Genomic DNA, 27,830 nt, shown 5'->3' with positions numbered 1-27,830 from the left:
GTCGGACATCGAGAGGATTCTGTCCGGAGTCTCGGTGTGGGGTCGGGACAACCTAGTCTGTTTCAATCCCACTAAGACACAGGTGTGTGCGTTCACCGCTAAGAAAACCCCATTTACTGTGGTTCCACAGTTTCAAGGCACAGCCCTTACCTTGTCAGGAAGTATTGGGATCCTCGGAGTCGACATTTCGAGTAGCGTCCAATTCCGTTGTCACTTGGAAGGGAAAGCTGCGTTGGCATCCAAAAAGCTCGGTGTGCTCAACAGAGCGAGGGGATACTTTACTCCGGGGCAAAGACTGCTCTTGTACAAGTCGCAAGTTAGACCCCACATGGAGTACTGCTGTCACCTTTGGGCAGGAGCACCTGGATACCAGCTTGGACCCTTTGACTCGATCCAGAGACGCGCTGTACGAATTGTCGACGATCCCAAACTCACAGGCGGTATTGAACCCTTAAGTCTAAGGAGGGACTTCGCCTCCTTATGTGTGTTCTATCGCCTGTACAATGGGTTGTGTTCTGAAGAACTGTTTGACATGATGCCAACGGCCACTTTTCATCATCGCACCGCTCGCCATCGACAGGGCGCTCATCCACACACCTTGCAACCTATATGGTCGCGCACCGTGCGGTTTCAGAGGAATTTCCTCCCACGAACGCTCCGGCTGTGGAATGAGCTCCCTGTCGAGGTATTCCCGATGAACTACAGTATGGGGTTCTTCAAAAAAGGAGTGTACAAGTTTCTAATGGGTCGGCAACGCGCACGTGACACCCCTTGAGTTGCGGGCGTCCATAGGTTACGGTGACCGCTTTCCATCAGGCGGGCCGTATACCTGTTTGCCACCGACGTGGTATAAAAAAAAAAAAAAAAAAAAGAAATAATCTCGATTTAGCGTGTTTCACCAGTAAACTTTCAAACTATGAAGTGTACGGAAAAATAGAAAACTGCTAATGAGGAAAGAAACATAGTTTTTAGACAACAGTTGCTTATTTATCGTATAAACTATGTAGATAATTATTTTGCACTTACTAAGTATGTATAGTCATGAATGAATGATACAGTAGTGTGAAATATGTACATGTTGCAGTGGATATTATAATATTTAATATACCTACCTACTTATACATTACGGGCATGAGGTAATTATTGGCAAAGATAATAAAAGCCTGTCGCTCACGCATCGCCTTGTTTAACCTACAAAAGCGATACTACCCACAGATTGCCTGATAAAATAGACTCTTAAGACCGGTATGTAGTTCCTGCATGTTAACTGAACTTTATTTGTCCAGCCAAGCAGAATTTAAATGCAAATTGCCATTTTACAGTGTAACTATTGAAGAACCAAATTGAATAGCCCTAAAATGGCTCAGCATTTAAAGCCAGTGACCGTACTAGAAGTTTCATGAATAGATATTACCGCGAACGACGTGTTTGGCGTTATGCCAGCCGTCAAGAGGCGGTAGGCCAATTCAATCGTCCACAGACATCTAAACGATATAATTTTCTGGGTGCCCTGAAAACCAGTGCCGCGTCTATTAGACACGGTATTCGCTGAGTGGCATCCTATTTGGTGTACTAGTTATTAAGTATTACTTGTTGTTTTTATTATGTATCTTTAAGCCAAATAAATATTTTCTGTTCTATTCTATTCAATTTCTATATCTGAAAGCTGGTTTTTGTGTGCCGCTGACCGTTGGCGACAGCAGACTAAAATATACAGGGTAAAACCTACCAACGCCAAAACGAAAAGAGGTAATAGGCCATCTCATTAGCTATTACGTTAAGCGAATTATAGATTTTCGAGATATTGGCACTTTTTTAGGGACACCCGGTAGAACATTGAGTTGAGGGAGCGTTTTAGAATTACGTTGAGAGATGCTGATGATTGTTGGATCAGCTGAGCGAGCGGCGACCGGTCGGCGCCGATGGTCAGGGAGATACTAAAACCAGCCGATGCATCAGCCTAGTCAAAGTGACTTGACGCTACGAGTACGTGGCGATCGCAACGCATGCACGCGATTCCACAGAGGAGCGATAGAGAGAGCAAGCTCCGATACGCTTACGAAGCTCGAAGTTTAAGCGATCGTGAAGTTAGCTAGGTACGAGTAATTCAGACATCCTGCGTCTACGTCTACAGTTACCGGAACTTGAACCCGCATCCTTTGCAATCCGTGCAATGCTCTTCACCAATTGAGCTACGGAAGCCGCGCCGGACATCGCAAATCTTTCCATGCCTTTCCTTATGTACACACGTCTTGGGGTTTAAAATGTTTAGAATCGTTAGCAGACGTTTCTGCTTGTTAAAAATAAATTTATATATTTCAATTTAAGTTCGAATTGGCTTGTAGAAGTAGTTAAACACGGATATGTTCTCTGCCTTCTTTCATCGGCCAATGATTTACGACATATTGTTACACGCATTACAGATTATGCTAATCTTATTTCCGGGATACCCCCATTTGCCAGAATTTCATTTGCCATAATTTTATTTGCCATCCTATTCAACAATCATAATATTGTTTCTCATAACATCTTATGCCATAATCATTGTTTACTATATTAATCTAGTGCCAGAAACTTTGTTTCCCATAAAGTCAGTTTCCATAATGTCATTTGTCAGAATCATCGAAATCCGTAATCACCACATTCCATACCATCATTTGTCATACAAATTAGCGTCCAGAAAAGTCAATTTCCATAATGTGCTTTGGCAGAATCTAAAACTACTATAATAGGTACTAGAAGGACTAGAGAATGAAACTACTATCAGAAAGTAGGTTAGGTTAGGTTAGCAGTGTGACCCCCTGGAAAATGAAACTGCTATCAGAAAGTAGGTTACGTTAGGTTAGAACTGTGAACCTCTGGAAAAGGAAACTGCTTGAAAAGTAGGTTAGGTTAGGTTAGAACTGTGACCCCCCGGAAAATGAAAATACTATCAGACAGTAGGTTAGGTTAGGTTAGAACTGCGACCCCCTGGAAAATGAAACTGCTATCAGAAAGTAGGTAAGGTTAGGTTAGAACTGTGACCCCCTGGAGAATGAAACTGCTATCAGAAAGTAGGTTAGGTTAGGTTAGAACTGTGACCCCTGGAAAATGAAACTGCTATCAGAAAGTAGGTTAGGTTAGGTAATAATATGGGCAACAATTAATATGGCAATAATTGCTTATGGCGTTTGAATATTCTATGAAACCATATTATTGCACTTAATAATATGGCTAACAAATGGTATGGCATTGTATGATTATGGAAGGTAATATTCGGATAAACAACGAGTATGTCATATGATTTTTATGGTAAACAAATCATTCGGGCAAATGAAATTCAGGCAAGTTAGATTCGGGCAAATGAATATTATGTTAAATGACTGTCGGGCAAACAATAGACAACCCTTATTTCCTGCTTGATATAGAATTTCCGGGATATCATTTATTACGTTTTCACGGAAATTATTTTTCACTTGTACTCGCAAAGATAGGGATATCATTTTACTCGTTGCAGTTTATAAATAATAATAATAAAACAGTTTTATTTCGAATTAAAATCCATAGCTGTTAGGAACATATTTTAAATTATAAAAGTTATAAAATAGTGTTAGTGAAATTACAGACTAATTTTAAAACCTTGATATTTATGTATTTTGCTACAACGTGGAGTTTTGTCCAGTGTTGTGACAGAGGGGAGTCCCACCTATCCATCAACGCCATCATGATGCTGTTAGTTCTGCCTCGCCAGCGGCTTAGTAAAGAGGCAACCAGCTTCCGCAACTTAACTTAAATTTTGAATTATACGTCTAATTCCAGTTACTTATGAACGGTCGAACAAATCTTGGCACTAAAAATGGCGCAAAATTTAAATTTTCTGTGGGAATTAAACCTTTCCCCCTACATTTTCATTAAATGTTATGGCTCTTTGATGATTCCGCCAACGTCAAGGTTTAGGAAGGCACGCGTTTCATAAAGAAATTTGGCCGGTGGGCCCTACATTTTTCAAATTTGTCGCCCTTTTTTAGTGATAAGATTTAGTTGACCGTCTTTATAAATATTATGATCCGCTATTGCGTAAATGATCATCAAATTCTATTGTAGGTAGTCCTTATCGTAAAACACATAAGAAAAACGTTTAAGTAACTTTTTTATGCTAAACGATATCATTACAAGCCCAACTGAGAAATAAGCGAAGTTTAACCTTTTCCAGGCCTGATTTTTACATTGAAATACTCAAATGATGATAACATTAACATAAAAAATAACTACAGACAGTTTCCGCAAATGCGTGTAATCTTAAAACTTTTACAATGCTGATGTCCCTAATAACCTTAGGCACTAGTTCCACTCAAAGCGAGTAAGCGATGAGATGAATAGAAACGAACCAAAGACATCGCTCCCAAAACAGAGAGAGTGAGCGATACAATTCATCGTCATCGCTCGATGACAAACTTATCGCTCGCACTATTTCTTTTTCTTTTTATTATATATGGGCTTACTTTTGGCCACAGACTAGCCAAAGGCAAAGACGTGGCCTACGATGGAGTGAGCTCGCCCAGAAGATGCCTACTGTTCACCCTAGATTTGAAGGTTACCAGGAATATATGAGCCCGGAAATATAGCCTCCGGCAAGGAATTCCAATCCTGCGTTAAAAGAAGAAGCAAAGCGCTATCATTGCGTCTCTTTTATTTACATTGGAGCGACTATCTTTTGTTCGTTTCTATAGCAGATAGGACGCTTTTGGTGGGACCCGTGCCACATTCTGTATAATGGACGAGCGTTAATGAGCAGCCGAGTGGATAGGGGAGACTGGGGTAAGAGGAGAGCGGAGTCGGACTTCGAGCCAGATCTGATAAGCTCGGGCTTGATTCATTAGGTTTCCGCTGAGCGTTTGAATTTGTGGGAATTTTCAACAAAAAACTTAGTGTCTAGTGACTTCATATTTTAAATTTTGCAAATTTGCAGTGCTGAAATCTTCAAAACCGTAGTTATATCTTTCTCAAAGTTGTTACAAAGGTAGCATGAATGGATAGTAAAGTAGGACATAAAAATAATATTAACATAATGAATAATAAGACTAAAAGATTCAAGGATAACGGTTTTTCATTATCAACTATTATAGTGTAGTAACTGACAAATCTGACTAACTGACATATTGCGGGTGCCAATAAGGTTCGAATCCCGGTCATAAAGCTTTTTAGGGTTCCGTAGTCAACTAGGAACCCTTATAGTTTCGCCATGTCTGTCCGTCCGTCCATCCGTCCGTCCGTCCGTCCGTCCGTCCGTCCGTCCGTCCGCGGATAATCTCAGTAACCGTTAGCACTAGAAAGCTGAAATTTGGTACCAATATGTATATCAATCACGCCAACAAAGTGCAAAAATAAAAAGTGGAAAAAAATGTTTCGTTAGGGCACCCCCTACATGTAAAGTGGGGGCTGATATTTTTTTTCATTCCAACCCCAAACGTGTGATATATCGTTGGATAGGTATTAAAAAATGAATAAGGGTTTACTAATATCGTTTTTTGATAATATTAATAGTTTCGGAAATAATCGCTCCTAAAGGAAAAAAAAGTGCGTCCCCCCCCTCTAACTTTTGAACCATATGTTTAAAAAATATGAAAAAAATCACAAAAGTAGAACTTTATGAATACTTTCTAGGAAAATTGTTTTGAACTTGATAGGTTCAGTAGTTTTTGAGAAAAATACGGAAAACTACGGAACCCTACACTGAGCGTGGCCCGACACGCTCTTGGCCGGTTTTTTTTGTTTGTATTTTTAAGTTTCTTTTTTCATCTGAAGACGCTAATAATAAAAGAGAAAGCTCGGTCGCCTAGGAACTTAGTTTATTGTGTAAGAAAAAGATGGATTTTATTTTTCGAATTTAACAAAAAGTGATATACTACGTGGGTCCTAAAAATTAACCTGACCCACGTCATGGGTCCCACGGTCTTTAACCACCTACCAGATAACATCACGGAAGCCCCAAGCATATCTAGCTTTAAGTATCGCCTGAAAAAGTGGCTTATTGAGCGCCCGTTCTACAACTACAACGAGTTCATAACGAACAAAGAATAATGATTACTTTCTATTGAAAGTGCAGAATTCAATCTTAATTTTTATTGTAATTTAATATTTTTATTTTTTTTTGTACTCATTCTTTGACTAAATTTTATTTGATATGCTTACGATGTAAGGACTATTATTATTATTAATGTTTTCTTTGTATTGTATTTCATTGACTGACATGTAAATTAGCTTTACGAATAAAATGATTATGATTATGATTATAACCTAAGGATGTGTCGCTTTAACAGAAAACAAAAAAAATAAACACGTGGTTTAAAGAACAATTATTGTGTTTTTTGTTTTCCGTTTAATTAATCAGTTATTGATACAATAATTATTGATACAGTTATATTCAATAACTTATTAAATTACATACATGAGAAATGTTTCAAACCAATAGAAATCAGTTACAGCATTGTAGCTACGAAAATGAATGCTCTAAGAGTTACAACAAATTTATACTAAATTGAATCCTATCAAAAATATGTGACATAATATTCTCTCTCCATAATCCGTCAGTAAGTGGGTTAATAACGTCGCGGAGCAGGTGAAGGGCGGTAACCCTTCGCTAGTCATACATAACTTAATACTGCGGCAGTGAAGGGGTTGTAAACATCACAGCGTTATGTTCGCTAAATATTACCTATTTGTGAAGTGGTTTCGGTGAGTGAAAGTTCTGATATTTCACAAGCGTGGCTGAATTTAGGTAAAATCTGGCTTGTCGAAATTGATATGAATGTTGATAATATATTTAGATATACGGCCTATGGGTTACGGCCTAGATATGGGTTAAATTGTGGCGTAGGCGAGAGGCTGGCAACCTGTCACTGCAATGTCACAATTTGGATTTCTTTCAACCCTTTTTGCCAAGAGTGGCACTGAAACTTAGTAGTTCATGTGCTCTGCCTACCCCTTTATGGGATACAGGCGTGATTATATGTATGTATGTATATACGGCCTACTCGAGTTAATGCGTTGCGTTCCGACATGTTTCGAGTCATATACACGTGCACTTATGCCTGGGTAAATACGTAGCCAAATGCACAAACGCTCACGATAATATCGCTTTCGTAGTTATCTATGTATGTCTATCGCTCTTTCGTATTGGCGTGACATAGCCAGACTGCCTTTCAATCGGCGTCTAGCATCCCATCTCTAATCCACTTCTAGCTCAATTTATACTGGACACATCATAGTTATTAAGCTATGACGTTCCAGTATAAAATGAGCTAGAAGTGGATCAACAATTAAAGTCTGTGACTGTACCATAATAATATATCAAGCAAACGTATCTACTTATCGTGTCAAATGAAGTCAGTAAAATCCACTGAATTGTCCATCTTGGATCGCAGCTTGCAGCTTTCAGGCGTAAATTTTTGTAAACTGAAGTCAACAAAAACATTTAAAATGTCTCGTTCTGGATATTTAATCGCAAATGCATAAACATTATGAATACTCAAGGGCCTGAGTGAGACATTTTTAACCCCCGACGCAGAAACGACGGGGTGTTATAAGTTTGACGTGTCTGTCTGTCTGTCTATCTGTCTGTGTGTGTGTCTGTCTGTGTCATCGTAGCTCCCGAACGGATAAACCAATTTAGATTTAGTTTTTTTTTTGTCTGAAAGCTGAGTTAGTCGTTCTTAGCCATGTTTCATGAAAATCTATAACACCCCGTCGTTTTTGCATCGGGGTTCAAAAAGGCTGTTTCATGGAAACTTTACACAGAGGTAAAAAAAAATGAAGTCGGCTATATTGTTGTATATAAACTTTGTGAATTGTCCGGGGTCGCTCCAAAAACAATTACGTATCTGTCTCAAATATTGGCCGGACTGAGGAAAAAGGGTTCATTTAAAAAAGGGACTCGTTAGATCGCCCGCCCTGTGTCCAGGGCTCGAATTAATTTCGTACATATGTATTTACATTAGACTGTATCTCTCGTCGTAAGTACCTACCTATTGAGTTACGAAATAAAATGTGGCATATTTCAGAACAGTGACAATTGTCACCTGACAGTGACACTTCGCATACATTTCATGTTCAACAAGGAAATATTAACGATGTTACTTACCAACCCAGAATTGTCAGTGTTGTGTCAATGCCACTGTGGTGTGTAGTCCACAGGTAATGTATAATATATAATACTAGCTTTTGCCCGCGGCTTCGCTCGCGTTAGAAAGAGACAAAAAGTAGCCTATGTCACTTTCCACCCCTTCAACTATCTCCACATAAAAAATCACGTCGATTCGTCGCTCCGTTTTGCCGTGAAAGACGGACAAACAGACACACACACTTTCCCATTTATAATGGATTATTTTGATACCATGAGATTATTAAATTCATTCTAGGTAAAAGCAGAATATGTCACAAGTATGTGTAATTTAGACAGTGCCTCTTGAACCGCTCTTAGCATTTCGTTCATACATAATAACGCCTGTATCTCAAAAAGGGGTAGGCAGAGCACATGAAAGCACTCCAGTGCCACTCTTGGTAAATTAGGGGTTGAAAGAAAACGAAACTGTTAAATTGCAGTGACAAGTCGCCAGCTCGTCACATCTCGGACACTGGCGATCAAATATATATGAAAGAGGCGCGTTCCTAGCACACATTCTAAGCTCATATAGGTGAACGCGTACCATGCTTGTATGAGTGAGATATGACAGGTTAACTGTTCGCGTTTTTGACAGGCGGTAACTGTGAGGTAACCGAGAGGGGGTGGGCGGCGCTTTCAGTGGGGAGCGGGAGTGGCCATACTGTACGATAGTACTCTTTGTTATACTGTGCTATCGTCTACGGCACAATTTAACCCATATCCCACAGTCGACTTCTCCGACACAGAAAGGGGATAGTGAAATTTTATTCAAATTGAATTATTACGTATATTGCCTTTAAATTGTTATCCAAATTACTAATTCCATGCAGGGTTCCCCTTGGTTTGGCATAATCTTATAATGAAGAATTCTATTTGGCATAATCGAAACCTTTTGCATAATCTGTTATGGCATAGTATAGTTACGCATAAATTGTTTAGGCACATATTTTTTGTTTGCCCGAATATATTTTACGCATAAGGGTTAATCGCCGAATGGTTTTTCTGCATAAAATATTTGTTTATAACATTTCTTAAGGTACAGCGGGGCATCTCCATTTTTTCAATGTCCACCGGTTATATAAATATGTAGGCGCGTTCAGTGGATACATGTAGACCTCAATATCATAGTGTAATACTAATAATGGAAAAAATGGATTAGTTACAATAGGCCCCCAGTCGAGATTTGTCCCGCTGTACCTTAGTCGAAATTTAATATGCAGAATTTTTGTCACAATACTACTATTATATTGATGTTCCAGTTCGAACCTAACCTAACCGATATTCATGAAATAAAACTATGGAAACGGATTAAATCGCGTATAATGAATTTAAAATACATCCCGACGTTAATTCATGAGTAACTATCGCGGTAACCGAAGACAATATTATCTAACCGATATTGTTAACAGTATTTAGTATTTGCTGAGGTTGCAGTTCTAACCTAACCTAACCGAGTTTGCTGACAGCATTTATTATGCGCAGTTATTCTGCTTTATAAATAATTATGTTCACGCCGATTGTGTTTAAGAATAAAATTGATTCGCATAATTGTATTTGGCATATCTCCTGAAAGCAGAATAACTGCGCAAACTTATTCTCGGACAAAGTAATATTCGTATTATTTTAGATTATTACAAATAAAATAAGTTTTCTGACACCATGACATTCGTCGAAAACCGATTTATGCGAAGTCTGTTATGCGAAAAACGTTTCGGGCAATAAATAGGTATGTCAAATAGAGGAAACCCACCATGCAGAGGTCGCTGGCAAAGCCCGCATCGAATTAAAAACGCCTTGTCGCTAATAGATTCCCGCTACTTAATGTAAGAGTACCGATAAGATTGCTCAAAATATACATCTTTTAATATTGATATTTCTCTCTTTTCAGGTAAGTCACCGTAGTGAAAACGTGACCCCAAAGTCTCGCAAACACCGTAACGCTACGCGATTATGTGCCTAATTCCGCTGACATAAGTCCTCAGGTGTTACTTTTGCCGTTGTGTTGAGCAATAGTGAGCCTAGCGCGGTTGTGTTAAGGAGTGTGTGGAGTGCAGCGGTTGTCTCCGGTGGGATCTGGTATGCGGGCTGGTTTAATATTAGGTTATGTGGTGGGGCCAGGAAACGCGTTGAGGGTGAGTATTTTGTGATTTATTTTTTATGTTGTGCGAAACTTGAAACAATTTTACGTTTCGTGAAAAACTTTTGTCGTGTACCTACTTTATTTTGGTTGTAATGTCACTGATTCGGGCCGACGAAATAGAGGCAGTGGCGGGCAAAGGCTGGTTAGAGGTAGCAAAGGATAGAGAAACCTGGACGTCTTTGGAGGAGGCTTTCGCCCGAAGGGGGTCCACACAGATTAATAAGAATAGTAATTAGCATATACATAATAAATAATATACATAATTAAAATGTTAATCTATAGCAAAATACATACCCAATTGAAATATCACATATAAAACATATATTGCATGCTGTTATTCAGATGTCTTACTAATTTATATTCGAATTACATTCTCTAAAAAAAAAAAAAATAATAATAATTAATACTTATCAATAAATTTAATTAACGAAATTTTTGTTATGTACAACAAAGCATGTTAGTTAAAAAATAAAATAAAAAAGTCAAATTATTTATATAAAAAAGAAAATCTGTATGGAATATAATAAAGCTTTATTCATTCATTCATTCATTCATTCATTCAATGACACTGATTCACGTTTTTTAAATGCAGTGAGACTTGTCGTAAGATGATCTTTCCTTGAGTTTTGATATCACATGCATGTTGGAATTATGTAACAAAAATAATGAAAATAGTTTACTTACTATGTTATCGCCTTACATAATGTAGTAAGGCACTGGTCCCACCGCGAGTTAGTAAGCTATGAGCTATAAAACGAACAAAACGACACGGCGATTTTGATAGCTCACCGATGGGCGAGTAACTATAAACATCGCCGTGTCTGTTTTATTTACACGGGAGTGATTATCTTTTGTTCGTTTTTATAGCCGGTAGCTCATAGCTTACTAGCTCGCAGTGGGACCAGTGCCTTATGTTTACCTGTTTAAGGTGTATTTTGTTGTTCTTGTAAATATACTTATAATATCTTAAGCGTGAAATATTTAGGATTTTAAGTAGGTATCACTGTCATACGGCGAAAATAAAAAGTACCTGATAAATGAAAGAATAATTAAGCTAATAGTAACAATCTTAAAAACCGTTGAATCTTAAAAAGGTACATGTTTTTGATTAAACCTAGGTGATTAACTGGACCTAGGTTTTAATATCAAAAACAATGAAACCTACAGTTTTCGTGGCCTCGGCAAATATGAAGTGTGCGGCAGGTGGCGCAATGCCCCGTGTTTGCGCTGCCGAGAGTTCTAATCCAACAAACTACAACTCGCCCACTCCAACTCTGCAGTGTCTACTGTTGTACTGATATTGAGCATTACTATTATTGTAGGTATTGTTAGATATAAGACATTAGACTTTATCTATCTATACGGAGTTATATATAAGACATATGATTATAAATCCGTATAGACAGATAAAGTCAAAGAAAAAAACGTACCTCAGTACCATACAGAAAAAGGAACGGTGGCCTAGATGGCATTACACCGTTGGGGTATGCTCAGCTAGATGGCGCTAATATTAATATTTGACATTTTAACACATATCAAAGAGGATCGAGTATTAAAGAGAGTTACTGTCAAAGTAAAATGTATAATCACAGTGCATAGACTGCCAACTCTCGACACAGGCTTAAAACTTTTGAACCTCAGTTTTGACAATTTGGCCCATAATCTTAGCTCGATATGTTTTAAAATGTCAAATATTAATATTAGCGCCATCTAGCCGAGCGTACCCTAAGGTGTATCGCCATCTAGCTCACCGTAACTTTTTCTGTATGGTTTTGGGGTACGTTTTTTTCTTAGACTTTATCTGTCTATACGAAGTTATATAGGTCTTTGCACATATCAAGCTAAGAATATGGGCCAAATTGTCAAAACTGAGGTTCAAAAGTTTGAAGCCTCTGTCGAGAGATGGCAGTCTATGCAGTGTGATTACACATTTAACTTCGACAGTAACTCTCTATAATACTCGATCCTCTTTGATGTAACTTAGTAAATAATACGATGTAACTGTGTAATGAATGGGGTTCCCACACTGGGCTGTTATAAATGTATATAACATAGTGTGACAGGGACAGCGCGCCATGGCTCGCTCGCTCGATAACATTTATAACAGCCCAGTGTTGCCATATTGGGCTACTATAAATGACGCAGCCAATATCTTACAATTTAAAGCGATTTTTACATATTTACATTTTTACCAGACTTTTACATATTATAGGTTTGTAGGTACCTATACCTTATTCTTTATCGTTCAATATTTATCAATATCAAATTATAGTTTTTTCCTTCGCTTGATGCACAGTTTTCAATTGGCGTTAGCTAAGACCTAAAGGCTTGTAGAACGTTTTTTGACGGCAATAGTTGTCAATGTAGGTACTACATAGTTAGGGCTGCCACAAACACTCGTGCAGCGTTGCAACGCGGCGGTTTGTGGCCACATTCCTTCCAATGTAGTCAGGGCTGCCACTCGTTGAGTATTATAAAAATACGTGTTGCAGAAGTAGCCACTTAGGATACTCAAATCCATACTAATATTATGAATGGGAAAGTGTGTGTGTCTGTTTGTTTGTCCGTCTTTCGCGGCAAAACGGAGCGACGAATTGAAGTGATTTTATAAGTGGAGGTAGTTGAAGGGATGTAGAGTGACATGGGCTACTTTTTGTCTCTTTCTAACCCCCCACTTTCCTAAAATGGGGGTGGAAATTTGTATGGAGAATCCCATAATTTTCGAATTTTAAGCAAGCGAAGCCGCTGGCAAAAGCAAGTTTATAAAAGTCCTTTTTGGAACCGTGTAGGGACTACAATAGGGTTTGGTAGGTAGACTTTCCGTAATTAATTTGTGTTTATATTGTATCTATCAAATAAAATTCTTCCTCCACACTAAAGCGAGGCACGTTCGCGAGGCATTGTCCTCATGTTACATACGTGCAATATAGACGGTGTCTCGATCGAAGCAGGTTGCTCAGCCGAATAAATCGCGCGCACCGCCTCGGCCGAGGCGCGTCTACGAAACACGTTTGAGAAAATTGCCTCGCGACTAGCGTCGCTCTGTGTGGACTGGGCTATTGAAGTACACACCTTTTATGAACATAACACTCAAACCATAATTGCTTTCATTCTCATTTAATTTCGTATGAAAATTAATCCAATAACAACAATACAAAAGTAAAAATTTGGAAAAATCTCGACAACCGGTTTTCATCAAACATGGTTAAGAACACTCCCGACCATTTCAGCTTTCAAACAAAAAAGAAACGAAATGTAAATTGGTTCTAAGTAAAGTTCATCCGTTCGAAAGCTACGATACCAAACACACATAGACAAACAGACACGCACGACAAATTTACACATAAAAAAGAAAAAGATAAGCTTTGTATCAACATTCTATTTTTAGGGTTCCGTAGTCAACTAGGAACCCTTATAGTTTCGCCATGTCTGTCTGTCCGTCCGTCCGTCCGTCCGTCCGCGGATAATCTCAGTAACCGTTAGCACTAGAAAGCTGAAATTTGGTACCAATATGTATACCAATTACGCCAACAAAGTACAAAAATAAAAAGTGGAAAAAAATGTTTCATTAGGGCACCCCCCCTACATGTAAAGTGGGGGCTGATATTTTTTTTCATTCCAACCCCAACGTGTGATATATCGTTGGATAGGTATTAAAAAATGAATAAGGGTTTACTAAGATCGTTTTTGGATAATATTAATATTTTTGGAAATCATCGCTCCTAAAGGAAAAAAAAGTGCGTCCCCCCCCTCTAACTTTTGAACCATATGTTTAAAAAATATGAAAAAAATCACAAAAGTAGAACTTTATAAATACTTTCTAGGAAAATTGTTTTGAACTTGATAGGTTTAGTAGTATTTGAGAAAAATACGGAAAACTACGGAACCCTACACAGCGTGGCCCGACACGCTCTTGGCCGGTTTTTTTAACGCATCCCTAAGACTCTCCAACCGGCGAGTACCATTTAGGAGTGTTGACGCCATTAGGAGATTTTAACGTAAACGTATTTCTGGCGAATGGATTTACGTTCACCGTAAACACGTGAGCCTACGGGATCTGACGCATTCATTTACGTTCCGAATCGTGTCAAGGGTATCCGTTTAATCTGAGAGGGTATTATTGTGAATTAATATGCTTGGATTGTGTACTTTGTTTAAGTATCTAATTTTAATAAATAAGACCTTTTTTGGTTGTTTATAAGATAACATTATAAGGCGTAATACCACAGAATATATAATAGTACAAGTACAGAAGGCTCACTCCTTTGATGTTCACAAAATGCCGCCATTCTAAATTCTTACCTACATTAACAAACGGACCGCACGCGAGCAGCCAACATTGAATTTTATTGCGCCGCGCGAAGGTCGTCGCCAATGAATGGGCCGCGAACTCGCGGCCGCTGACATGTACTTGTAGCGCGGCGATGGAATCGCGGAGTGAGCCGCCCCTGGTAATACCTACCTACTTAGTGTGTGGTAATAAAAGGTTAACCACTAAAGTTAACACGCCGATGAAAACCGTGTAACCCTTTCTATCACACCAATACATCGGAAAGTAACTTATGTTTATCAACAAGGGGCTAAGAAAATAACATTCGGTTTAATCTAAATATATAAAAGAAGAAACTGACTGACTGACTGACTGACATATCAACGTACAGCCGAAACCGCTGGTCCTAGAGATTTCAAATTTGGCACGTAGGATCATTATAAGGTGTAGAGGAGGACTAAGAAAGGATTTTTCAAAGTTCAACTCCTAAGGGGTTGAAATGGGGGTTCAAAATTTGTATAGGAAAACAAGATTATTAGATTAGTACGCGAGCGAAGCCGCGGGAAAAAGCTAGTTTCAATATATGGGAAGAAACGTCACTTTAGGCACTTTCGAATTTATAATTTAAGTATGTACTTTAAAGATTAAACACAGAACCTAAATAACAAGTTGATCCAGGGTAACCAATCACCGTTGCCCGTTTATGCAATTCGTCTTCTATTCGATTGCCTTCTACCAGGGGCGGCTCACTCCGCGATTCTATCGTCGCGTTACAAGTACATGCCGGGGGCCGCGAGTTCGCGGCCCATTCACTTGGCGACCTTCAAGCGGCGCAATAGAATTCAAGCTGCTCCGCTGCGGTCTGTTTGTTAATATAGTTAAGAATTTAGAATGGCGGCATTTTGTGGATATCAAAGGAGTGAGCCTTCTTTACTTTGTACTATTATGTAATCTGTGCTTCTACTCATATATTGTAAACAAAATCCTGAATAACAGTCACGCCGCTCAAGTGGCAACCCTATGACTTGAACTGCAAAAATGTTACCAGCAACAAGTCGCGCCGACTACTCTCACTAGCTAAACTCTTTTCATTTTATTAGTAGTAGTTAACCACAGAACGACAAGGTTATTATTATACCACAAACTATAACGTATTTAAAGTAAACTAAAATGCAGCGGGGCAAATCCCGACTGTGGGGCAAATGTAACCAATCCGTTTTTTCCACTATTACACTATTAAGTTGAGTTCCACGTGTATCCACTGAACACGTGGCAAGTAACCATGGCAAGAACAAGTTAATTCACCCATGTACCTACCCTCAATAAAACATTTTCAATAATCTGTTTGCTATTTTCTTATACCACCGACGCAGTATTAACAAAACAGCAAATTATGAAGCAGTTTAAATTGATGTGCGTACACAGTTAATGATTGGGTTTTTCAATGTCTGTTCCGTCTGTTCAGCGGGAGCAGATCATATCATCAATCACGGCCAGGCCGCTTGTTTCGACCGCGGCCCGGAAATATACTGCCTGGAATATTCCCATTCACACCTGCTACCGTCAATGTAATGCTTTATTTGTTTAATATTTATTACGTGAAAGAATATTCTTTCAGTATAAAAAGGCGAACTTAATGCTGTAAGGTATTCTCTATCAGTCAACCTAAGGCTCTGAAGAGAATATCGGTGACTTCGTCACTGGTGAGAGAATGCAGGGAAGAGCTCAACTCGATAGGCAAGCATAGAAGTGTAACGGTTGCGTGGGTACCGGGACACCAGGGAGTCACAGGTAATGAGAAAGCGGACGAGTTGGCAAGGGCGGGGGCGGAGACGGAATTCTTGGGTCCGGAACCGGCGCTGCCTATGTCAGCTGACGTCATGAAAGGAGTCATTGAGAGGATAAAAGAGATGGAAGCACAAAGAGCCTGGGAAAGAGAGACCAGTTGTAGACAAACGAAGATGATGATTGAAGGCAGAGACCAAAGGAGAACTAAGTATCTTCTGAAACTAGGTAAAAACAGTCTAAGAATGTTGACCGGTATCATAACGGGACACAACACTCTTAACAGACATATGAAGATAATAGGTATCACTGAGTGACGAATCCTGTCCACATTGTGGTAAGGAGGAGACTAGCTTGCACCTACTAGCAGAATGTATCATGTATGCGGCACCGCGACATGAAACATTCGGTAGAGACAATTTGGGAGAAGATGAACTCAAGGATGTCAAACTTAAAGATGTCCTTCTGTTCTGCAGGAAAACAAGAAGATTTGAGGAGAGAAGTGTGGGAGGGCAGCCGAGACAGTAACCTGCAGCTCCAACTCCAGGGAATTGGGCTGAATGAACGCACCAGCGATCGACAGCCCGCCTGTATTCGGCCAGGCGTCCCTACACTACATCTACATCTACATCAGTCAACCTAAAGGCTAAGATTATGATTATAACCAGGCCTCGGATTATTTTTCGCATGGTAAGATGAAAGAAAACTATGGAGTCGATATTAAAACTAAACTTTAATTCATATTCATACTCACTAATTTTCTTAGTCCCGTAATACTTTTGTCCCTTGTGCAGGTTGACAGATCGAAAATGTTAATCGAAAATTAATCTTACTGAATGTAATTAAAATTATTTATGTGGTGTGATTTGGGAAGCCTTTTGCTTGGTAAAGGGTTACATTTACCCTGTAACTATATCAAATTAGTTACTATTTTGTTTGGTTCGGACTACTTTATTGCGGTAAACGTAATGCTAAGTACTAGCTGATTTATTAAAAATCATTTGCATGTCAATGTCATGTCAATCATTCACGACGCGATGTGTCACTTAATTATTTATTGCAATCGGTGCGTGCAATAATTACGTTAACAATTATGTCTGATCCGCAAGTTTCTGCAATTTTATACTGGATAGAACCTTACAAAGATCTAAAATACGATCATGAGAAATGTGTTACTAGTACTTAGCATTACGTTTACCGCAACAAAGTAGTCTGAACCAAACAAAATAGTAACTAATTTGATATAGTTACAGGGTAAATGTAACCCTTTACCAAGCAAAAGGCTTCCCAAATCACACCACATAAATAATCTTAATTACATTCAGTAAGATTAATTTTCGATTAACATTTTCGATCTGTCAACCTGCACAAGGGACAAAAGTATTACGGGATTAAGAAAATTAGTGAGTATGAGTATGAATATGAATTAAAGTTTTAATATCGACTCCATAGTTTTCTTTCATCTTACCATGCGAAAAATAATCCGAGGCCTGATTATAACTTTCAGACAACTATTGGTATTTTCTTTATGGATCAATAGTCGTCCGCCATATATTGTAAAACTAAATATTAAACGCAAATTTTGATGTAGTATGCAAAACGTGCAGTATCAGGGAGTCTGAAACTACTGTAAGGGCCTATTTAGACGTTACGAGAACTCGCATACGAGTTTTACTACATTGCGGTATTTGAGGGCTGTGCAATATTGTATGTAACCTCAACAGCCCGCAATGTAACTAAAATCGCATGTGAGTTCGCACGCCGTCTAAATCAGGCCTATGAGGCATAGGCTATGACACATGCATTTTGGAGATATTGTGGATACATATTTTTGACACTAGGTGCGCGTCTATATTTAATTGGTACCCTGACTGTTCGTATGAAAGGTTCCAATATTTTTCTTATTAATTATTATTTTAAGATGTAGACATAAACATCTGTTTTCACTAGTTATTAATTATCAAAACCACCCATTGTCTCAAATCCAATAAACCCGCAAACGAACTAACCAGAATGAGACGTAACGCAATCACGAGATAATAGAAACCCCGCCTAATCGAATTTGCGTAACCTATGAAATAGCGGAATTCGATAAATCTCTCCGGCGCGGATGTTGCCGAGCGCAGCCGAATACGTTAGGCGACGGTTTCCTTGTCCCGGCTCTGCGACTTTTCACAACAGTACAAAACGTTACTAACTACCTATTAACTAACTATTTTAGCTCAGTGATCCCAAGTAAATCTCCCCCTCTGAAACGGTACTGCGGGAAAAAACTCTCGGACGATATCGGTTACCTATTCTATTTCCTTCAAAATGAATAAATAACAATGGGCTGGTGCTCTGAAAAATTGCTTGACATTTTGACCTGATGGTAACGGCTATTTTCTCTATTTGTACCGCTCGCCGTCAGCTGAGTATTCATGGCCACACCCTAGCCGCCTGAGTCCTGGAAGCTTGGTTTTGTCGACCAATTGGAACCCTAGGCCACTGTAGAACTATGTCACAGTGACGGTTATAAATTAGATTGTAGGAAATATCTTACTGCTTGTCATTTTGACATGGTTATAAATTGGCCTAGGGTTCCAATTAGTTGACTGTACAGCAGTGGCGGCGCGTGAATATATTTGGAAGGCAACACAGAGCAAAAAATAAAAACCGGCCAAGAGCGTGTCGGGCCACGCTCAGTGTAGGGTTCCGTAGTTTTCCGTATTTTTCTCAAAAACTACTGAACCTATCAAGTTCAAAACAATTTTCCTAGAAAGTCTTTATAAACTTCTACTTTTGTGATTTTTTTCATATATGGTTCAAAAGTTAGAGGGAGGGGGGCGCACTTTTTTTCTTTTAGGAGCGATTATTTCCGAAAATATTAATATTATCAAAAAACTATCTTAGTAAACCCTTATTCATTTTTAAATACCTATCCAACAATATATCACACATTGGGGTTGGAATGAAAAAAAATATCAGCCCCCACTAGGGGGGGGGTACCCTAATAAAGCATTTTTTTCCATTTTTTATTTTTGCACTTTGTTGGCGTGATCGATATACATATTGGTATTAAATTGCAGCCTTCTATTGCCTACGGTTACTGAGATTATGCGCGGACGGACAGACGGACGGACGGACGGACGGACAGACAGACAGACAGACAGACATGGCGAAACTATAAGGGTTCCTAGTTGACTACGGAACCCTAAACAACGCAACCTACCTTAATATTAGGTGCCTTTAGGCGCCCATCCAAGTGCATTTATCATACAGTCCGCTATGAAAGCGCTTAAAAAATCTATCTCTCCGCTTATAACTCATATTTAACTCTGGACGATCACGGCCTCGCGTGACATTACATTTCTTTATTTCGAATGTTTGCGTCGAAAAACGTGTTGATTCATTTAGTAAGTAATCTATTATACAACAGTCAAAATGAATTAACGCTGCCATTACTAAACAAACCAAAGAAAGTCCTAACTATCTCTTAAAAACAGGTAGTATCTAACCTTGAAACTCTGGCTTGCACTGTCACTAAAACACGACACCGAAACACCCCAATCCAAATCATTTAAATTTCACTGATATATTGCACGTAATGAGCAAATTAATAAAAAAACTGAGAGAATAACACAAAACATTTGAAAGCACACGAAGCCTCGGTAACAAGCGGGACGCAAGTGTTGCAGTAATATTATTCCATTTTCACCCACGAATTTAAAAACCTTTTCATACAAACAAAGTATATCTGATGAAGAAACGTTCATTATCACATTACTAAACTTAAATTAAATAAGATTCTCGGTTTTTTAAAAGAAACTATCAATATTTAAAGGCTTTTATTTAAAATAAATATATGTGCGATAACAAAACACAGTAAAATTTTACCCATTAATACATTTATAATTTTAGTATGGCAATATTTAGCATGCAATTATTACACTATAATATCAATCTTATTTCTTTTACTCGAAGCTTTAAATTCAAATGAACAAGTGCGAGCCATCGAATGTTGTGCGCTTGGCTATGTGTTCGCAAATGGCGGTCACCCTTCTCTGTCATCTCAATCCTGCTATGAGTAGAGTAAAAGAGATAGTTGCGCCCGAATTACGTAAGTACATAGGAGTTCGCGATAGGCAAACACTCACACGCGCGGACTTTGTGAATGTGTATGTGCGTGTTTTCAAATATAAACCTTATAGCGCATTGTTTACGGTTTTTATTCAAATGAATAACTCGATAAGAAGCCGAGTTGCTTTGGAGTTTAGTTGAGCGGGCTGTCTTTATCAGCGTGTGCGTGATTTTTGTATCTGTGTGGAGTGACCATGAATGAATATGAAAGCTTAGGCATAAGTAGCTTCACTTTGCGTTCGCGCGCCCGATAATTTTAGGTACATATTTGAATTTAAGCAAATGGTGTTATTATTTGTGAGGCAATACGTAATGTTTTAATTATAACTATTATAAGTATATTTTTTTATTTCAATGGTGGTTTTTAACTTTGGTATTTGTTGCGGAACATCTAGGGCAACTCGGTGGGAATTGGATTGTATGAGCGCGCCGCCACTGCTGTACAGGTAAAGCGTTGGGAACACCCATGTAACACCTGTGGGGAATGAAAGAGTCTATAGGCCTGTGTAGTAGCGACTGCTTTCCATCAGGCGAGCTGTGTGATTGTTTGTTATCATTTGAAACAAAAGATGTAAATCCCTATATTATGCGCGCCAAGGGAACCGGCGCCTAACCGCTCCCGATCACGGCCGTATTTGTCATCAATTACGGCGACTGTATTAATTTACTTTGGTAACGTAACGCTGTTACGTTGTGCCGAGTCAGCCCGTACACGTAACAGCGGGTGACATTCAATTTGTTTACCGTACATGTACTAGGACGATTTAATGCTAGATTAAACTGAATCTCGGTTAGTTATGATTGTGTGACGAGCGGGATTTTCATGCGGCCAACCACGCAAAATATTCAAATGACTTTATATTTTATAGACGTAACTAATGGGACGGCAGAGCCACGAAACAGGTTTTTCATAAAGCCTAGACCTCATTTTCCTCCCAGGGGACTCCTACTAACTCTAAGGCCGATAGTCCACTATCATATGTTTATCATAGAAATATGATTATAGGTCTGTATGCCTCCCTTTTTATCCAGCGTGAAGAAAAAGGACAGCATGTTGCCTATGATCATATGTCTATGACAAACATATGATAGTGGACTATCGGCTTAACGTCATTATACGGAGAGAAAAATGAGGATTATTATTTGTGTGGGTAACAGATCTGATCGTCCCTAGCCTCATAATAGTTGCTAGCAGAGTAGATTTTTTATGGAACGGTATCTATAGGGTTATCTTTTAAACTATGTAAAATACTTGTTTCTTACAAAAACGATAAAGAGACCTGTTTTTCGTATTTTGAAAGTTCTCATTACTCTCAGATAATTTTGACGACGTGACGTATTTGGCGACGTGAGATCAAAGATTTGAATTTATATTCGAATCGCCTTCATAATTTAGTACATATGAATACGACCTTTGAGCTTTGTACGAGTATTCATTTACTTCGGTAGCTACCTGTAATGTTGTTAAGTTATGCCGTGTCATGTTTCACATACGTTTATCTACCTACTCAGTCAGCATAATGTTGTACAAAAAAATACGTTTACCTCAATTATTTATTGAAAAGTGTAAAAAAACCGGCCAAGAGCGTGTCGGGCCACGCTCAGTGTAGGGTTCCGTAGTTTTCCGTATTTTTCTCAAAAACTACTGAACCTATCAAGTTCAAAACAATTTTCCTAGAAAGTCTTTATAAAGTTCTACTTTTGTGATTTTTTTCATATTTTTTAAACATATGGTTCAAAAGTTAGAGGGGGGGGGACGCACTTTTTTTTCCTTTAAGAGCGATTATTTCCAAAAATATTAATATTATCAAAAAACGATCTTAGTAAACCCTTACTCATTTTTAAATACCTATCCAACAATATATCACACGTTGGGGTTGGAATGAAAAAATATATCAGCCCCCACTTTACATGTAGGGGGGGTACCCTAATAAAACATTTTTTTCCATTTTTTATTTTTGCACTTTGTTGGCGTGATTGATATACATATTGGTACCAAATTTCAGCTTTCTAGTGCTTACGGTTACTGAGATTATCCGCGGACGGACGGACGGACGGACGGACGGACGGACAGACAGACAGACATGGCGAAACTATAAGGGTTCCTAGTTGACTACAGAACCCTAAAAAAAGATATCGTTGTGTGAAATGTTTTTAGCGGTCCATGTTCATATATTTTTGAAGTGAATGTTTTTTTTTAAATAAACGGGTTAAAATTAAAATTTTGAAAAAAACCCCGACCCCGGCACAGTAGACCGATTTTCCTGAAACATGGCTAAGAACACTCCTGACTAACTCAGCTTTCAAATAAAAAAAATCTAAACCGGTTCATCCGTTCGGAAGCTACGATGGCACAGACAGACACACACACAGACAGACAGACAGACACGTCAAACTTATAACACCCCGTCGTTTTTGCGTCGGGGGTTAAAAATATTGCAATCTTATCGTAGAACGAAACGTAACTTCATAGTTACTGAGTGAGGGTAGATTGTTAAAACGATCTGACACTCAGCATTCTATATTGATGTGATTAAAACATAATTAGTACGTCTTTTTGTTGAAGATATTATTTAAGTGTATAATAATTATTAATTTAAGTGAAAATATTAGTTTTTGTAACTATTGGTGAGTGATGATGACCCGTATTCAAAATGAGAAGTCCGCCTGAGGTAAGGATTCTTTTTAATGTTATTTAGTCTTACCTAGCAAATTTTGTTCAATATCATAAGAATTTTGACGACCGGTCTGGATTAGCGCGTAGTAACCCTGCCTGCTACGCCGCGGTCCCGGGTTCGAATCCCGGTAAAGGTATTTATTTGTGTGATGACTGATAAGCACATATATTTGTTCCTGAGTCATGGATGTTTTCTATGTAGATAAGTATGTATTTATAAGTAAGTATATCGTCGCCTAGCACCCATAGTTAAGTACAAGCTTTGCTTAGTTTGGGGCTAGGTTGATTTGTGTAAGATGTCCCCCAATATTTATTTATTTTAATTTAAACTCACATAGCCATATTAAAACACTCTAGTCAGTTATTCCATAAAAAATGACAAGTATATTTTTCCCTGGTCATGATAAAGGTTTTTACCCAATTTACCGTATGCCAACCATAGCTAAAGGCCGGTTCACACGTATTAAGTTGTCAAGTAAGTAACTAAATTTTAACTTAATTTTAAGCGACTTAATTTTAAGTAAGCGTTTACACGTCGTAAACAGCTAAGCTCTTTAGTCATCCCGAAATTCAGTAATTAAATTCGTATTCAGCGAGGATTTAGACGAACTGAAGGATCAAGGATGAAATAGACAGGGAAACGAGAGCACCCACGAGACTGTGGGTGAGAAACTGGATAAGCAGAAGGAAGGAATATGGCGCTAGTGCAATTTTGTTTAATATATTCTTCAATAATTAAATTTCACTCTCTAGTGTCTTCCGACCACAACATTTTTCAAAAAATATAGTTAACTCACGAACATACGATCGCAACCGATCCGCTAAACTTATTATTTATATTAAGTTAATATTTAGTTAATTACTTGACAACTTAATACGTGTGAACCAGCCTTAATGTAAGAATGTGTGTGTAGAAGCAGACACGTGATCTGTCTCGCGGCGACATACTCTCGCGGCAATCATGTGCTAACCCTACTGAGTATTTTCGTACGACATTTTTCAAGTTTTTGAGTATTATAAACAACCAATCTATAGCTACTTAAATAGTTTAACTTTGTAGCTAATAGGTACAACATAGGTATGAATTGTAGCTTTTTATTATGTAACTGAACATAAATATCTAATTTTAAATTGGATTTCTTATTGAGAATTAGTCATTTATCACCATGGTATCGTCTAAAATAAAATAACAAAATAGGTAATCGTACATACACAAAAATTATATAGGATATAAATTTAGGGAGATAAGTACATTTATAAAATTAATAACCACAAAATTAAAATTTTGAAAAAACCCCCGACCGCGACCTAGTGGACCGATTTTCATGAAAGATGGTTAAGAACACTCCCGACTAACTCAGCTTTCAGACAAAAAAACTAAATCAAAATCGGTTCATCCGTTCGAGAGCTACGATGCCACAGACAGACACACAGACAGACAGACAGACAGACAAACAGACAGACAGACAGACAGACAGACAGACAGACAGACAGACAGACAGACATACACACAGACAGACACGTCAAACTTATAACACCCCTTCGTTTTTGCGTCGGGGGTTAAAAAGACCTAGATTAAATTATGATTCTATAAAATTAAAACACTTAACATTAATGACGTGTTCAAATTCAATTTACATATTTAAGGTGAGAACACAATTATTAATTGTGAAACTTTATGATTATGAAATATTTTGTAATTAAAACTAACATGGCAAATTAATAGAAAGCTGGAAATTATTACAATTGTAACATAAATGGGCCAGTGAGTGGCTGACACTGGCTGTTGCCCTAGGGTGAGCTTATCTACTACTAGTCATCTAATACATATACATAACTATAAAATCCTTCGGTTTGTCGTTAGGCATGTGTACACACAAAAATTTCATACCACTTCTTGAGAGTTACATAGATATTCTCTTTTGAGAGATATTCTCAGTCTGTTGAGACGTCACCATACATTTCTTCTGCAAAATCTTCACTGTTTATACTGACAGCGTGGTATCGTATCACCGTGTCATCTTATAAGTATTGTTCGCACAGTGCTGTAGGTGCGCGTTATCTGCAAGATAGATGGCGCTGACAGCTAGTTAGCATGCAAGTGACCTTGTAACCGGGAGGTTAAACACGCGTTGTCGCTATAACTCAGCCGCGCCATTTCATTACAGTAGTTCGTCATAGAGTATATTGAATAGTATGGTATAGAGTTATCAGTCAAGATTTTCGAATGCAGCGCCATCTATTATTAAGTTACGACAACTTTTCATGTGACTTTCCGTACCTAAAGTTTTCTAATAGCACATAAAGCATGTGGACCTTGTGGACCCTTTGAACAGGGAACGCCACATATTTATGGTGGGATTGATGTAATCATTCATCAACCACACATACACACACACACAACACACACAATCACGCCTGTATCCCATAAAGGGGTAGGCAGAACACATGAAACTACTAAATCTTCAGTGCCACACTTGGCAAATAAGGGGTTGAAAGAAAACGAAACTGTGACATTGCAGTACACTCACACAATGACTATTTTTACACGGACTTATTTACAAAAACGATGACAATAATTTTACCATTTAATTACAACCGTAGAGAAAGATACAAGCGGAAGTCTTTTTCAAACTTGTCATATTAGACAATTAACTTCCACTTGTAAATTGTAACTTGTAGCTTCGAGAAATGGGCCCCTGAGGACTTTCGGTTTTGAGAAATTGGCCACAGGTCAATAAGTAAGGTGACCTTACCTTGATGTGTAAAGTCGCGTTACTGCTTACAATATTTATGTACCACACTAATGTTTGGTTTTCCTTAGATCGTGGCGATAACGAACATTTTCAACGCTTGTTAGATGGTATCTAGTGACCTTTAGGATCGTGTGTAGACGCCATCAATCCTGGCCAATTACCAGAACAAACAGAATTGGCTTTTCTTAATTAACAGTTATATTTTTAGCATAATTTATTACTTAGGTAATTTCCGGTCGCCGGAACTTCAGTATTTAAGTTAATATTGCTCCCTGTTTACTGTAATTCGAATATTTTGACCAAAAATGACAATATTTTTTAGAATTGTTTCTCCTATACAGATAACAAGAGTTCGCCTTTGTACTTGTAATAAGCTCTTTTTCCTGTGTGTTGTATTATTTTCTGGTACAATAAAGTGTTTTACTACTACTACTGCTATAACATCACAGTCGAGGATTGAATGATTGAATGATATAATATGCGGTATAAGACTGATAAAGATAATAAATAAATACCTACCTTTACCATCATTTGAACTCTTCAGACTATTATGTAGGTTTTTTTAGAACTTGTTCAATGTTACAGAATGTAAGATTCTTTAAATTATCAGATATTAGTTCTATTTGTCCGTAACAAAGATCAAAATGAAAAGTTAAAAAAATCAACATAAAAAATTTCACTTTTCCCTAAAAAAAGTTTAGGTGTGAAAAGCCACCGAACAGGATTATTTTCACATTTATATAAATAAAGCTATTGATCATTCTCTGGTTCAGTGGATTTCTATTTCATAACAGCATAAATTCCAGATGAGGCGATCGCTGGCGGTAAAATATTTACTTTTTATTCATAATATTCACCACAATGGCCTGGCTTCATAGATCACCTCGTATAGATTTCGCAATATGAAAAAACCTGAAAACTTGAAATGTAAATTAATAGAAACATTTTCCATACAATTTTACTACGAAGATAGGAAACGTGGTAAGAAGTCTAATTTGTGGTTATTCAGTAAATTACCGTAAGTTGAGCTCTTGGAAATTATCGATACTGAATAAGAATGGAATCGATTGTCATCAAAAAAACTTCACATGAAAAAGTTATATTTTTCAAACAAATTGTATGGGAACAGCTTATCTCGTGGCTTTTTTAGCCGGATTTTTTTGGTCCTGTCCATGTTTCTAATTTATATTTATATTTATTTATTTATTTTCCATATAGGTATGCAAGATACACTTATGTCCGTCAGGTTTTTCCATACAACTAAAACAACTGTTATTACTTACTAATAACTAATAACGACTACACTTATTACTAGTACACTAATGCCTATTTATTCTAAAGTTACAATTTTGCAATTCACCCAAACAAGTTTGTCCTTCAAATAGTCTGACACATTATAGTAAGATCTTTCAGTTAATCGTGCTTTTACAACTGTTTTGAAAGTTTTGTCTGGTAAGTCTGTAATGTGACTAGGTATCTTATTGTAATAATGTATCGATTGGCCTATAAACGACTTCCTCACTTTGGCCAACCGTATGCGGCGCACTGCAAGTTTATTTTTGTTTTGTGTATTATAATTATGTATGTCGCTAATTTTTTTATAATTTAAATATTTTTTTCTGGCGTACATGATTTTTTTTTTTATTATTTTATTATTCACAAAAAATAAACTTATAATTAACAGTTTACAGGAATCCTCGCCAAACTGTAACGTTTGATGGCGAGAGGCGCTCATTGTTTTAGACATTAGTTACTTAAATACAGTTTTGATATAAAACAGAAACGTAACTTAATACTCTAAGATTAATATTTAACGTTTGTAACTTAATACTAATTTAAACCCTTTTTTTTTTTTTTTTTTTACTTTTAACTATCGAAATTATTACAACTCCTGGTTGTCCTCTGATAGATAGGACTTAAGTTTAGTTTTTAACATAGTTTTT

The 27,830-nt window shown here is 37.8% G+C and overlaps 2 protein-coding genes across 3 annotated transcripts in view; both read left to right on the top strand.

The window, feature by feature from the left end:
- Positions 1-27,830, top strand: part of LOC125235291 (dopamine D2-like receptor) — a 392,584-nt gene that overhangs the window by 258,083 nt on the left and 106,671 nt on the right. The window lies entirely within an intron of this gene.
- The window catches only part of LOC125235289, a 52,444-nt gene continuing 47,603 nt past the window's right edge, over positions 22,990-27,830 (top strand). For both annotated transcript variants that reach the window (XM_048141802.1, XM_048141801.1), the window contains exon 1: positions 22,990-23,126. In XM_048141802.1, coding sequence (XP_047997759.1) covers positions 23,109-23,126 — 18 coding nt within the window. In that variant the 5' untranslated portion in view covers positions 22,990-23,108. The remainder of the gene's footprint in view (positions 23,127-27,830) is intronic.

The sequence above is a fragment of the Leguminivora glycinivorella genome, chromosome 17, assembly GCF_023078275.1.
Source record: "Leguminivora glycinivorella isolate SPB_JAAS2020 chromosome 17, LegGlyc_1.1, whole genome shotgun sequence".
NCBI classification, from domain to species: Eukaryota; Metazoa; Arthropoda; class Insecta; order Lepidoptera; family Tortricidae; genus Leguminivora; species Leguminivora glycinivorella.
Note: the sequence above shows the minus strand (reverse complement) of the source record. Positions and strands in the feature narration are given on the sequence as shown.